Source organism: Scophthalmus maximus, chromosome 18 (assembly GCF_022379125.1).
Source record: "Scophthalmus maximus strain ysfricsl-2021 chromosome 18, ASM2237912v1, whole genome shotgun sequence".
NCBI classification, from domain to species: domain Eukaryota; kingdom Metazoa; phylum Chordata; class Actinopteri; order Pleuronectiformes; family Scophthalmidae; genus Scophthalmus; species Scophthalmus maximus.
The window spans coordinates 3,619,260-3,632,546 of record NC_061532.1 but is presented as its reverse complement, the minus strand read 5'-3'; the positions used below and the strand labels follow the sequence as shown (position 1 = coordinate 3,632,546).

Below are 13,287 nucleotides of genomic sequence, written 5' to 3'. Positions count from 1 at the left end.
ATCTGGTTACTCAACAGACCTCGCTGATCACAGTTACCAAAGATATAGAATAGTGCTACTTAATGTAGGCAACAGTTGTTCACTTTGAAAATAATTAAAAAATGTGTCTGTGCGCAATGAGGCATTCTTCAACCAATGAGATTAACATTCTATAGAGAAAAGGAAAACTCTACTTGAATGAACCTTAGGAACTGGAACACTCCTGTGGAAAAACTATTTTAATATAGGGCATATATTTCCTTCACATTGATATTCTACCACTTTCTACCTCGTAGGGCTTTTCTGTCATAGATATTCGTATCCCGAGAATTGGCCTCTTTTCTATTCGGTTGTTTGTGGTTGCTTTTGTTTTGTATGCCCTCAAGATTTGTATCATCCCTGTGCAGATGAATTTTATGTTTTATTTTTTGGGATATAAAAAAGACAGAACACTGACAGGACAACATAGGAGTCTACATTTGTGTGTGTGTATGTGTGTGTGTGTGTGTGTGTGTGTGTGTCTCCCACATTGAAAGGTACCTAGAGATTCACTGTTCACCACGTACATCATTCCTCTGATTTATCACTGACACTTAAAGTTTTTTTTTGCAAACTCTCATTGTATTTTACCTCTCCCTTGTCTCCAGGTTGGTACAACCGTCTGTACATCAACTTCACTCTGCGGCGGCACATCTTCTTTTTCCTGCTGCAGACTTACTTCCCTGCCACTCTGATGGTCATGCTGTCCTGGGTGTCCTTCTGGATCGACCGCAGGGCCGTCCCCGCCCGAGTCTCATTAGGTAAGCGGGAGCGCAACACAAACACAGTCCTGCATGTTCAAATTCAATGGTTGTCAAAAGCACATTACAATGTATCTGAGAGCATGACTCAGTTAGCGCAGGAGTATCATAGAGGCGATCGTACTGTTAAAGGGCAGTTCGACATTTTTGGGAAAATGTCCCTTTTTGCTTTATTCCTGAGGATTAGATGAGAAGATGAATATAATTTGGGTTAGGTGAAGCACTGGAGTCAGAATATGGTCAGCTTAGCCTATATATAGTAATAAGACTGGAAACAGTGTGAAACAGATAGCCCTGCTCTGTCCATTAGGAAAAAAAATGTGAACCAACACTTCGACACACTAAAGCTAGTAAAAATTATCTTAGACCCTGGGCTCCGTTTTAATGATTTGAACTCATGGTCTAAAGGAGCAAGCACATTTAGGGCGTCCAAATCCTTTTGCTAGTGGTTGCTGCGCCAGGAGCATAGTTTAAAAGGGTTGTACGCTTGATTCCTTAATTAATCAGGAGCGTGTTCCGGGTGCAACATGAAATAAACCAACCAGAGTGCCATCTTTCATTCGCTTTAAAAGGCAGTTAAGCTCGCACATCGGGAGATTGCTTTTATAAGGACAGATTTGCCAGGTACTTAGAGAGAATGCTCTACTGCAGGGAAAACACATCTGCTTGTGCACAAAGTGAAGGCACGTGAGCGGACCATCTGTATGTGTTACGAGCCGAGTGTACTCGCCACCTATGATGGTCGGCCCACTGTCGGCCGGGATTGACTCCAGCTCCAGCAAACCTCTGAGGGTCCACAATATAAGTAATATATGGATGAATGGATGGATAATACGCCCTTAAAATAACAGTAAAACAATAAGCCGTTGACCTCAGACCAGGTTTCTGTAGGTTAGGTTCTGCGGCGTCAAGATAGCAGTGTGCCGGCAATGCGCCTGACCACACCTAATTTTGAGACCAACATTCCCATTGGTGCTTAGAAAGAAGCAAATGCATTTGCTATTTTAACAACGTGGGCGCAGGACAGGAACATTTTAACTGCATTGTTCTGAAACAAGCAAAGATACTTGTGTTGCCCCTTGGCGTGCCAAATTTGTGCCAAGGTGTGAAACCTGGCCCTTTGACTCTTGCTACTTTGATTTGCACACAAACAGAACTTAAAATGATGCAGGATTTGATGATTTTTACGACCCCTATAGTGACCTCAACATTAACAAATTTTGTAACTTTTTGGGCCAGTCACTTAAGTCTCTTAAGGTGTATTTGGTGTATCATGGAAATGTTCACACATCTTTCTCAAGAGATGTTGTTCTTCTGGGAAATGCTTGAAATCATAGAGCCAGGATAAAACCCCGACTGTGAAAAATCTTTTGTCCTTGTTCTGGAAACACACTTAATGACAAATCCTTATATCTCCCCCCAAACCCTTGGGACATGCTAACATGAGGTTGTACTGTATCTTTTCTGTGCTTCAGGTATAACCACGGTGCTCACCATGTCCACCATCATCACTGGAGTCAATGCCTCCATGCCCAGGGTCTCCTACATCAAAGCTGTGGACATTTACCTCTGGGTCAGCTTTGTCTTCGTCTTCCTGTCTGTGCTAGAATATGCTGCCGTCAACTACCTGACGACAGTGAGGGACGGTAAAGACCGGAAGCTCAGAGAAAAAGCCAGGGAACAGGTGCAGAGACCTTTTTAAGAACTTGCATACACTTCCAAATGTTGCCTTTAGCTTTTTATTCAATCTTGATTCCTTTCTCTTTTGCCCAGTCCCAGAACCTCCCCTGCACCTGTGGCATGTCCCATGCCAGGACCATGATGCTGGATGGTACATACAGCGAAGCAGACACCAACAGCTTGGCAGGGTACACCAGAGGGTCTATGATGGCTGAGGATGCATCGGAAAAACAGGAACGAATGGTTGTCCATCTCTCCCTGGACAACGAGTCCACAGGGACCAAGAAAAAGGGCATCCGTGGTTTCAGGATAATCCAGAACACCCACGCCATTGACACCTACTCTCGCATGATTTTCCCTGGTTCCTACATCCTGTTTAACCTAATCTACTGGTGTGCGTACTGCTGAATGTGTGGGTTTGAGCCTAACCAGGCAGTGAAAGAAAAAAACTGCAAAACTATTTTATTGACATTGGAAAAGAGAGTTTTTCCCATACTGCATGTTCAGGTGGAGGAACAAGTTTGGCAAGATGGCTGAAAGAAATCACAGGCTTCTGGGTATGACTTTTCACCAACTCTGGCTCACGTTGCCTCTGAACTGGACCACTAACATAGTTTCTCCTCCTTTACCCAATTGTACCTCAAGCTCATAGGTACCCCAAACTTATTTCAACAACCTGGTCGGGCTAGTTTCACAAGTTTCACTCACAGACTAGTCTAAAGCCACTGTACATTTACAAAAATAATAATCTTAATTTTAAGATTGAAAAGGAAGCCACCATAACCTAGGACTATGGTAACAATGTTATCGTCATTGATCATGAATTAAGTTGCTGGCAGTACAACCCATCATATGAGTTTTCACTCAAATCTTTTCTCCGTTTGGGTCTCCACCAACTCCTAAGAAAAATAGTTGGCTCTTTGATGGCGTACAGCTGCTTTATCAAAGGTTTTTGCTAAGAACATGGTTTAGTAGAGATAGCCAGATGACCTAATCGATCAGCTAAAAGAGGCTAAAGCTCTGTAGTGTGCTGGGAAACTGAAGAGGCACTTATTCTCTGCGGGCCTGTCACTATAGTGACAGCTTTTACATTGCGCATAGTCATACCCATGGTTGCTAAAGAAAATGTTGATTGGCAGAGCAGATTGTCAAGACAGCTTGGCCAAACTGAAGGACCTTAATGTCTATCTGAAGCTGGAATATTAGATCTGGGCCAACATGAAATTCTGTCCTTGTGCAGCCAGCCCCTGCTTAGACTTCCCTAAACAATACCCTCGGCTCTGCAGTTCTCTATTTTGCCCAGTCTAACTGTCAAAATAGTGAGAGCATATAATTTGGCGGCTATTGTCTCTGTAACCTTTGGAACTGACTGAGTCACATAACTGAACATCTAATGAGGCAGTAAGTGAGCCAAACACCAGGCGTTCTTCCCTCACCAGCGCTCCGACTATGGTGACAGCATTTCAGTTCAGCTAACAGTCAATGCTGCTTCCCTGTATCACTCACTGACTACCCTTGACATTCTCCAGACTACAGCAGCCGATAAAGCCAGGACCATAGAGGATGCTACTATTATGCGACCATATGTCACTTTTGATGAGTTAAGTGCTTATTTATTTATGCATTTGTGGGCTTCTCTATTTACTGACTTACTTTTATTTAATATTTATTTATTTATTAATTTTTAGTGCATCAATAGATCCATGTGCCATTATACCTTAAGTTGGCAAAGATGCACGAAACAGGGGTTGTGGAGAACTGCTTGATGCATGCTGCAAGACGTGCAATACCATATCTTTTGAATTGCATATTTCCTCGAAAGGACTCTACCAGTGATGTAACCAACTTAAACCGCCTTAAGTGCACATTTTTTTATACATCAACATGGTTCTAATCGCTGAATTTTTTTCCCCCTTCATTTGTTTGTTTGAGTACCACGAGTGACTGCATAGATTTTGTTGAGGTGTTCTGAGAGTATTCAACTCAGTTTAGCATTTTTTTTTTTGACGGGGGGTAAATAGGCTTTAGGCTTGCCGCAGTAATGTGTGCAACATTTTCATTCAACAATTCTGGTTTACTATGAGCAAATGGTTATTCTAAAAAAAAAAACCATTTCGAAAATATCCACTTTTCAATGAATAGTTTTTACATGTTGAGAAATTATCTTCCTACCTTTTATCTTCCGTAGCCTATTGTGAACATGTGTGTAGGCTCTAATGTCAGGCCATAGGCTAGCGTGTGCTCCAAAATGTGACTACAGAAGGACTCCCATTAACCTCTTATACCACCAAGTATAAATCTACCTTTAAATTAATTTAATTCCTGTGCATTTTTTTTTGAAAGATCTGATTAGCTTAGCCTAGCACAAAGACAGGAAACAGCACCATGCGGCAGTTGGCGTTTTTTTTTTCTCGCTATAATGAACATTGTTACATTGATCAAAGAAATCAATTTGATAATTGTTGTTTCTGTTTATGGACTTTCGACAACCTGTACAGCAGCATACATTTATTTGGCACTTATTGCTAGTTTTTATGTTGTGCAGCACACTACATAGCTGGCTAGCTAGGCGGGTCCCCATCCTCATTTGACCTTCTGTCATTTGATTGGTCAAATATTTCTCGAACCAGGGGAGGGCGCCAACAGTGCACACAGTCCTAGACTTTGGATTTAGCGACTTAGTGTCGATCTTTTCCTGTCACTCTCTGCAAAAGCTTGCATTTGCCCCCTATAAGTGAAAACTGCTTTTTCAATGCAAAGGTCTCAATCTACATGTTGACGTATTCAGCGGCTGCCGTTGTCCTTTAGCTTCAAAGCATTTCATTTTTCTTAAAGGTGCATATCATTTGGAACTCCCAAAACAGATTATCTCTCAGCGCAAAAACTCAAAACAAGAAAGACGAGCACGCTTGCGGATCCATCAGCTTCCAAACCGACATCACTTCTACCTTCGTTTTCGGAAAATGTTCAGAATGTAATGCTTTCAGAGCAAATTTCATAAAATAAAGTATTTCTTTCACGCATTCAAATGAGTCCCTATTCCTTGCCTTGAAGATTTCACACATCTGAACACCAGACTACAGAATCTGAGGAATGGCACAATGTCATAAAGCTCCTCCACTCTGCCTTCGAATGACAGCAGGGGCTAAGACCTTACTTTACTGACAACAGTGAAAACTTCCAATCTTCATGTGTGACGCACATCCATTTTTAATCCAGATGTTTTAGAGAGAACTCCGAGGACATCTAATCCCCAAATAAACAAATCACGTCAGATACCTATGCCGTCACTTCTTAGAAACATAGTGCTGCAGTGAGGCAACGGATCCCACACTCTCATCTGTGTCGTTCATAATGCATCTGCTGCTTTAAGTTAACACACTGACTCATGCTCTAATGTGTCTTGCTATGGTTTAGACCCATTGGCAGCTTCCTGAAGACTTTGTCCTAAACAGGAGTCTGTGCTGTAGTGCTCTGACACCTATGTGTCTGGGATAAATAAATAACTTTTACACGCATGTCTTTGAAAGGCAATAAAAGGGGAAACATGATATAAAGAGTTTCACAAATCCCTGTGTGTGTGCGCGTGTGGGTTTGTGTGTGCAAAGCCAGCACCTCTGGGTAGTTTGGTTGGATTTGAACAGGAAGGAGAGGGATCTGATTTGAACTGAGCATGACCCAGATGTGAGAGGTTATTTAAAACCATTGCTCAGTAGACATTATCTGGATTACAGAGGTAACAGCCCTTATTTAATACCCTAATATAGGCCCATCATCGTCGCCGGAATTCAGTATTCACAGGAACGTTGAGTTATGTCAGTGAATGCTGACGACGAGAGACGGCTTCGAGGCTTACATCGTGTTCGCTTTGCCCCCTGCTTCCAGTCTTGTGCTAAGCTAAGGAACAGCTGACTCTAGCTCTGTGCATTAACCCACACACACACACACACACAGGATTCAAATCAATCTTCGCATCAGGAGAGGAACATCAGCAACAACTTTTGGTTTGCATACTTTTAAGGGACCCTCCCATAGATATATGAAAAAAGCTGTTGGCTACACTAGGAAGTAGCCTGGTGCTACTTAATAGAATGTAATTTCAATTATGGGCCAAATCCGAGTCTCTGTTCTCAGCTGGGGTTTGTGTGTGAGAGATACAAACTGCCAGGACTGAGGACACGCAGCTTTGAAGACAGTGAGCATATTTCAGGGCCCACTGCTGCTGGCGTCTAGTGAGACAATTCCTCCAGTTGCCTCGGAACCTTGATTATGTTAATGATTGTCCTCACTTCCAAAGGAAACTTGTCCTGACAAACCCATCCCAGCATCCTCCTCATCAAAGCTTTAAAGTCTTGGGCCTGCTCAGCAGTTCTGTCATTGATGGACTTCCTTAATTGGTCCTCATCTGGCTCGTAAAAGAGGTTGGTTTTGGCAATTTGCTCATTAGGCATGTCACTTCCTGCTACTTCGCTAAGGAGCGGTCATTTGCAAGTGTAAGTCAGCAGCAGAGACTTTCATTCAAGTTTGAGGAAAATCAATTCTTCACCGAAAAAAAAGAAAGGAAAAACGTACAAAATATTCCGATTTTCTTGTATTATATTGTATTATACAGATATGGTGACTCAAGCATGGAACTTGGATCTCAAAGGTCTCTGGTGTCAGATGTGAATGACCCCCTGGCTCTTCCCCCAGTCATCCATGACCTTTGATCTCTTCCTCTTCGAACGCTATTGGAAGCTGTGAGCAGTTATGGTCCGGCGGCACTCACAAACAGCTGATGTCAGTGTTTGATGTTTGTTCACGTCCTGATGTAGAAATAATAATTCATGATTCATTATGAGTATTACATTCCATTTTCCTGACACACTAAATCCTAAACACTGGAAAACACACATAGGACAACGTTGCTGTTTCAGAAACGGTTTGTCTGATATTACACTGCCACGATTAAACTTTGGTTATGTATTGGCACAAAACGTCCTTAGTTAAGGTCAGGGAACCCTCCTTAGTGTGGATTAAAATTACGTTCAGGGGACCTCTATCATCATGGCTGTAATGATAATCATGATGTCACAGTGGTTGTTGAAGCTTTAAGGAGCTGAGCAGTTGAGTGTGGGTTTCATTCTTACATTTAGTGATGGGAAAGGACTGTGGCGGCTACATAAAACCTCCATCCATCCATTAACTATACTGCTGTATCCATTAAGGGTCGCGGGGGGAACCCACACTTACAAGGGGGGAACATGCAAACTCCACACAGAAAGGCCCTGGTTGGTTTGAACCCAAACCAGGATGCGAACAAAGAACCTTCTTGCTGTGAGGCGACAGCGTTAACCGTTACACCACCGTGCAGCCCGTACGTTAAATATTAAATGCAATAAAGATTGTTGTTCTACCCTTCAGTTTAAAAAAAAATCAACTCTATCAAATTTCCACCAGTGCCTCAAAGACTGTAGCATTCTGCTGACATCTGCTGGTTTTGCTGAGACACTTTGCTGTGCCTTGTTAAAATCCCCTTGTGCAACTGGCAGATAACTCGCCCTGGCATAGGAACATAATTTGTCTAATATTGTACAATTTAGATTATCTGAATTTTAGTCATCTGACATAACAGTCTCAACCCAAGGTTGGCTATAGTTTGCATTTCCTGGAGCTTTCTGCTTTTTTGCACAGCCATCTGTGAAACAGAAACAAAATTATCAATATCTGAATCAAAATTTTTCATCGTACACATTATTAATTCAAATGACCAGATGAAACAGGCCAACTCCTCATACATTTATTTCACCCTAAGCAGCATCCCTTTGACATTCCACCTAATTATTTAAAAAGTGCACCGAAAGGAAATCTGTCAGTGAGAAAAGAAAGAGGAAGTCTTGGAATGTCGTGGCTGACTGCAGAGACACGTCCCTGCAACATTTCGGGACGTCTGCTGTTATGTGACACAGAAAACATGATGGTTAGAAAAAACAAGCCCAACAACTGTCACTCTGCATCAAGCATCCAATCATCTACAGCTGCAGTGTGCAGAGAAACGCTGGTGAGGAAAGATGCAGCTGAGAGATGCAATAAAAAACACACAAACATCAGTGTATATGTCATTGGCGAGACCTTTCTATGTTCTTCAAAAATTATTCAGAATGTCAGAGTCTTATTTTTAAAGTTGTTTTTTCGGAAAAATAGGAAAAATGCTGGTTCGGATCCAAATGGAAGTGATTCTTATTTCCCTCCCTTCACATCTCACGGCCGCGAGCATAGTGACAGGGCAAAGGTTATTCACAGCGGCAACATTAACCTGTGAGTATTTAATTGTTGGGGGGGGGGGGGGGGGCATAGTGGCCACTGCAACGGAGGTTATTTGGATGGCTCTGTGTGCTCATCTCACCACACGATGGCACTACATGATAACCAGATTCTTGAGGGCTGACGTTATCGCGGCGCAACCTCGGGTCATTTCTAATTCTGAGTGATTTTTTTTTCTCTCACTTTTCTCTCATGACAATCTTCGAAACAACTTGGTTATTTAGTTTCAGTATGTCTTGTTTCCCCGCACACCCGATAACCGCCAAGAAAAAACTGAACCACTTATCAACATACGTAGGAGCAAACAACCGAACAGACTCGTTAATGAGAACTGTGCTGACCGGATTTCCCCTGAACTCAACACGCGAGCATTCCACTCAGCTCAGATTTATGGGGCCCCATCATGCAGGCATTAGCAGGCCCCAGGCAGAGGGAAACTAAGTGACCAATTAAGGCCCTGCAAGCCACCAGGCAGCAGAAGGAGTGGAGATCTTCTTTTTCAGCTGTTTTCATAAATTGTTCCACAATGAATTCTAATTTAATCTTCAGTCTTACACTTTCATTTTAAATATTCATTTAATTTATTATGCCTCTATTGGATAGCTGTGATGGAAATACACCAGGGACTTATTACAGATACATTGGGTTGTTTTGTTATTTTCTCTGGCTTTTTCTATCTTTCTCGTTAAAGCCGCACAAATCAATACTTTTTATATCATCAATGGATCGTGAAAAGATGTTTGCAATGAAGCTGCTGCTCAAAGTGTGAAAACCCCCAAAACAATAGTCCCCCTACTCTGTAGTTTTTACTCCTACAGTTTCCTACAGGCCTGGAATTGAAAAATGTTCTTGTTTGTAATTAGTGTTTTCCAAGTAATTTAACATAAATTTAAAAAAAAATTGGCTGAACACATGGGTTGAGAGACTGAACTAAGTATTTCCAAAAATAGCGGAGGTTCTTTCTGAGTCATTTCTCTGAGTCACTCATCAAAGTGAAGTCTTGGTCAGCTGCCTTTACTTATACGGTATAGTAAGCTTTTTCTCAGTGTCTCAATGTCTCAAACTTCTTTTTTGCAGTTAACCAATTATGGGGCTGCAGTTCAATTAATAATAGAAATACGAAACCGAGCAGATACAGGTCGAGAGCTTCCCCACACAACACTTTTCACAGTTTTTACCCAGGAGGGAGCCGAAAAGAAAAGACACCCAGTGAGCAGCTGTTCTGTGAGCGGAAAAACACCTTCTGGATGAGCGAGGTCAGAGGAGAACGGTCAGACTGTGCTGGAGATAAGGTGAAAAGCTCGGGTGACTCAGACAACCACTCTTTAAAACTGAGGAGGGGGGAGGAAAGGATCTGAGAACGAACATGTCAAACCTAGAGGCAAATCAGCTACAACGGCCGCTCCTGTCAGCCAAGAACAGAAATATGAGGCTGCGGTGGACACAGACCCACCAACTCCGGACAGTTGGAGACTGGGACACGTAGCCTGTGGTCTGATAAATCTGTAGTTCAGTGACCTCAACAGTCACCAGATGTGAATCCAGTAGAAGAACCTTTTGGGATGGGGTGGAACATGAATGTGCAGCTAATAAATCTGCAGCGATGACGTGATGCAGTCACTGTCGGCGTGGAGCAGAAGCTCAAAGGAAAGCTCCCGACATGTTGTGAAAGCCATGCCACAAGGCACTGAGGCTGTTCGAGAGCAAAGGGAGGAACTCCCCAGTGTTAGCACGGTGTTCCTAGTAAAGTGCTTGGTGAGCGTACACAACGGTGACATGACATGTGGCGGCCAGTCCTCCTCAAGTATCAAGCTTCAGCGGGTGTTTTGTTGACTCGCAGTACACTGTCCACATCGAGTGTCACATTCCAAAGAGGCTGACGTTTGTGACCCGCACTGGAGCAAAAAAAAGAGTTTCCCCCCGGCAAACCTCGAGAGCCCAAACCACAAAAAGCCGTGGAGTAATGTAGAATCGGATGACTGCCCCGCAGTGTGAGGTGAGACAAAATGCAAACAACATTGTCTGCTGACCCATCGAAGGTCAGAGTGCGGCGAAGCGGGTGCGTTTACCTCATCAAGGTTACTGTGACTGAACCCAACCCGTTCACATCAGCCGACGACTCGGGGCTTCGTGTGCGAGCACCAGGGCAAAAGATGTCACCGATCAGGTTTCAGCGGTCTTTGCTCTGACACCTGTGGGAGTGCAGTTCACACACACAAACACACACACACACAAACACACACACATGTTCCTTAACATGAACTCCCACTCCTCAAATTGGATTTGAGGTGCATGTTCTTCCTGCTGTGGTTTTGTGGTTAAAACAGTAATGCGTATCTGTACATTAATATTTAGATCATTATTAATTGATTTTAAAACATCATTTATGTAATAAAATATATATTTTCTAGAGTCTTAATTTGTGTGTAAGTTTAGTTTTTCTATTGACTTATCTGTCACATATATGCCAATCATAGTCACAATTTTTGTGTACATTTTTATAAATCAAATTTTGATTTAGAGACGCATAAGCCACATGAAAGTGTAAGAACTGCTCAACATTTTGGAGACACTTTGCCAGGCCAGCTGATGTGTGTTGCTGGGTGTTACTTTGTGCTATAACTTTGAATTTATTAGTCTATTACTGAAATTATATTTCTCGTTTATAAAAGATTTGTATTGAATTAGTCAATGATTGGAAATACACTTTGGCACATTCCAGACTCTGCAGATGAGCTACCATAACGCATAGACAATGGAAACTAAAGTGAGAGTTGAACTGTAGCAGACCTTTTATTACATTTCCCCATTCCCCTTCATGTAGGCTATACTTATCCTCGATCGCGTCTTTGCTTTATCGTCTCATGCTGAAATCAATATGGGTGAGCATATTGTATGGGTTAGTGCTTTGTGGATGGATCAGAACAAGCCCTAAGGTGAGCGCAACGCTATTTCAATCTGCTCTCATTCCACTGACTCACACCGGACGAGACAATGATCTTTGCAGCCGAAGAAGAAAGTGTGTCGGTGCTCGCAGGAGAGTTGCGGCAGAATCACGGGGCGACAAGTTTCACATGCAGATATTCCGCACTTCTCCAATGTCTAGTCCCATTCTTCGCAGAGCTATTGTCTTAGGCTGACAGCAGATGAAGGAGAGCACAAAGAGAGGAGGAATGAAACATGCAGGCTGCTGCAGACACACCCTTCTTTCTCAGGACGTGGGGCCCAACTCTGGTCTCCGTGGCTTGGGGGCCCGTACTGTGGATGCAGAAGGGAGAAAAGGGACTTGCTTAGATGTCACCAGAAGACTTTTTTTTTAAAATAACTCGACCTTCATAACTTAAAAAATGCGAGACAAAGGTTGACATAACAATTCCAGTGAGTAAAAAAAAAAAAGGGTAGAACACCAACAGATGACACCATTGCTCCCCCACCTCAGGCATCAAGTGGTCCCACTAAGCAATTAGTCGACATCATTCATAGAGACCACCGGTGAACAGAGGAGTGGTATTGACTCAGTCAACGGTTTAATCTCTGTAAATATTCAGAGCCTTCTTCCCCGTCTGAGGGAACAGCTAAATAAATGTTAAGGGCTCTCGTTATGATGCATTTCACAAACCTACATTTACTTGTCCCGCCCTCCATCACCTTTCAAGGAGCTCCTGGGTGTCCCCCAGGGCCCAGTTTGGGAGCCACTATAAAATGGCTTCTCAGCCCTTCGGCTCAGCGCTGCTTTGAAACCTGGCGATGTCACCAGATCATCGGGGGTTATCTGAGCTCGGTCAGGGAGGCTACACGTTCGTAATGGAAGGCATGTGTGCGTTTTAAAGATATGAGCTGCGCCCCAAACTCCACACACTAAATCTATAGGTTGTGACTGTGTACAGTATAGACATTGAAAATGACAAATTGAAGTACACTCATTCAAATTGTAAATTGTAGGTAGTGGGAGAAAAACAGAAACGTAGTTGGAAAATAATAATAAAAAATAATATACTTGATTATTTACTTTTAGTAGAATAAAGTGAAGTACCATGTTTTTTTCGCAAATGAAGTATTCTTTGATAATTAGTAAAAAACAACAACAACATGCTGTGTACAAATATTATGTGTGGCCAAAGGGACTCACTGTTAAATCACTGAAATTTTCTGTGAGTTGTTAGGATGAATATTTGTGGCGCAGGCTGTTTTTTTCTTTTCTTTTTACCATCTTCTCTTTGCATTTCCATGAACACTTAAGAGTTATGTGGCAGATCCCCTTGCGATCGTCGAATATACACTCCCGCGAAGATGATTCAGCAGCCAAATGTGTAAAAAAAAAAAAAAAAAAAAGGAAGAAAAAAGAAGCGGGGGGGGGGGAAGATTTTTTTCACAGGGATTCATTTAATCAGAGGGAGAAAAAGTTGGACCGCAGCTGCGTCTGCGTGTCCTCTTCTTCCTCACAGCGGCGACGCCGGAGTCTGTTGACATGCTAATTGGCCAGAGGAGGAGGAAGAGGAGGAGGAGGAGGAGGAGGAGGAGGAGG

General features: G+C 42.7%; 1 protein-coding gene and 1 long non-coding RNA gene across 3 annotated transcripts in view; one reads left to right on the top strand and one right to left on the bottom strand.

Annotated features, from left to right (window-relative positions):
- Positions 1-5,488, top strand: part of LOC118290093 (gamma-aminobutyric acid receptor subunit rho-2) — a 22,687-nt gene extending 17,199 nt beyond the window's left edge. The window contains exons 7-9 of the mRNA XM_035617459.2: positions 627-779; positions 2,255-2,463; positions 2,553-5,488. Coding sequence (XP_035473352.1) covers positions 627-779; positions 2,255-2,463; positions 2,553-2,867 — 677 coding nt within the window. The 3' untranslated portion in view covers positions 2,868-5,488. The remainder of the gene's footprint in view (positions 1-626; positions 780-2,254; positions 2,464-2,552) is intronic.
- Positions 5,462-13,287, bottom strand: LOC118290096. Of its 2 annotated transcripts, none has more exons than XR_004786341.2 (4): positions 12,892-13,287; positions 11,965-12,020; positions 10,832-10,954; positions 5,462-7,264 (listed from the first exon to the last, which is right to left on the bottom strand). It is a non-coding gene; the product is annotated as an uncharacterized LOC118290096 (long non-coding RNA). The 2 variants fall into 2 exon arrangements; XR_004786340.2 differs by lacking the exon at positions 5,462-7,264 and adding an exon at positions 8,217-8,391.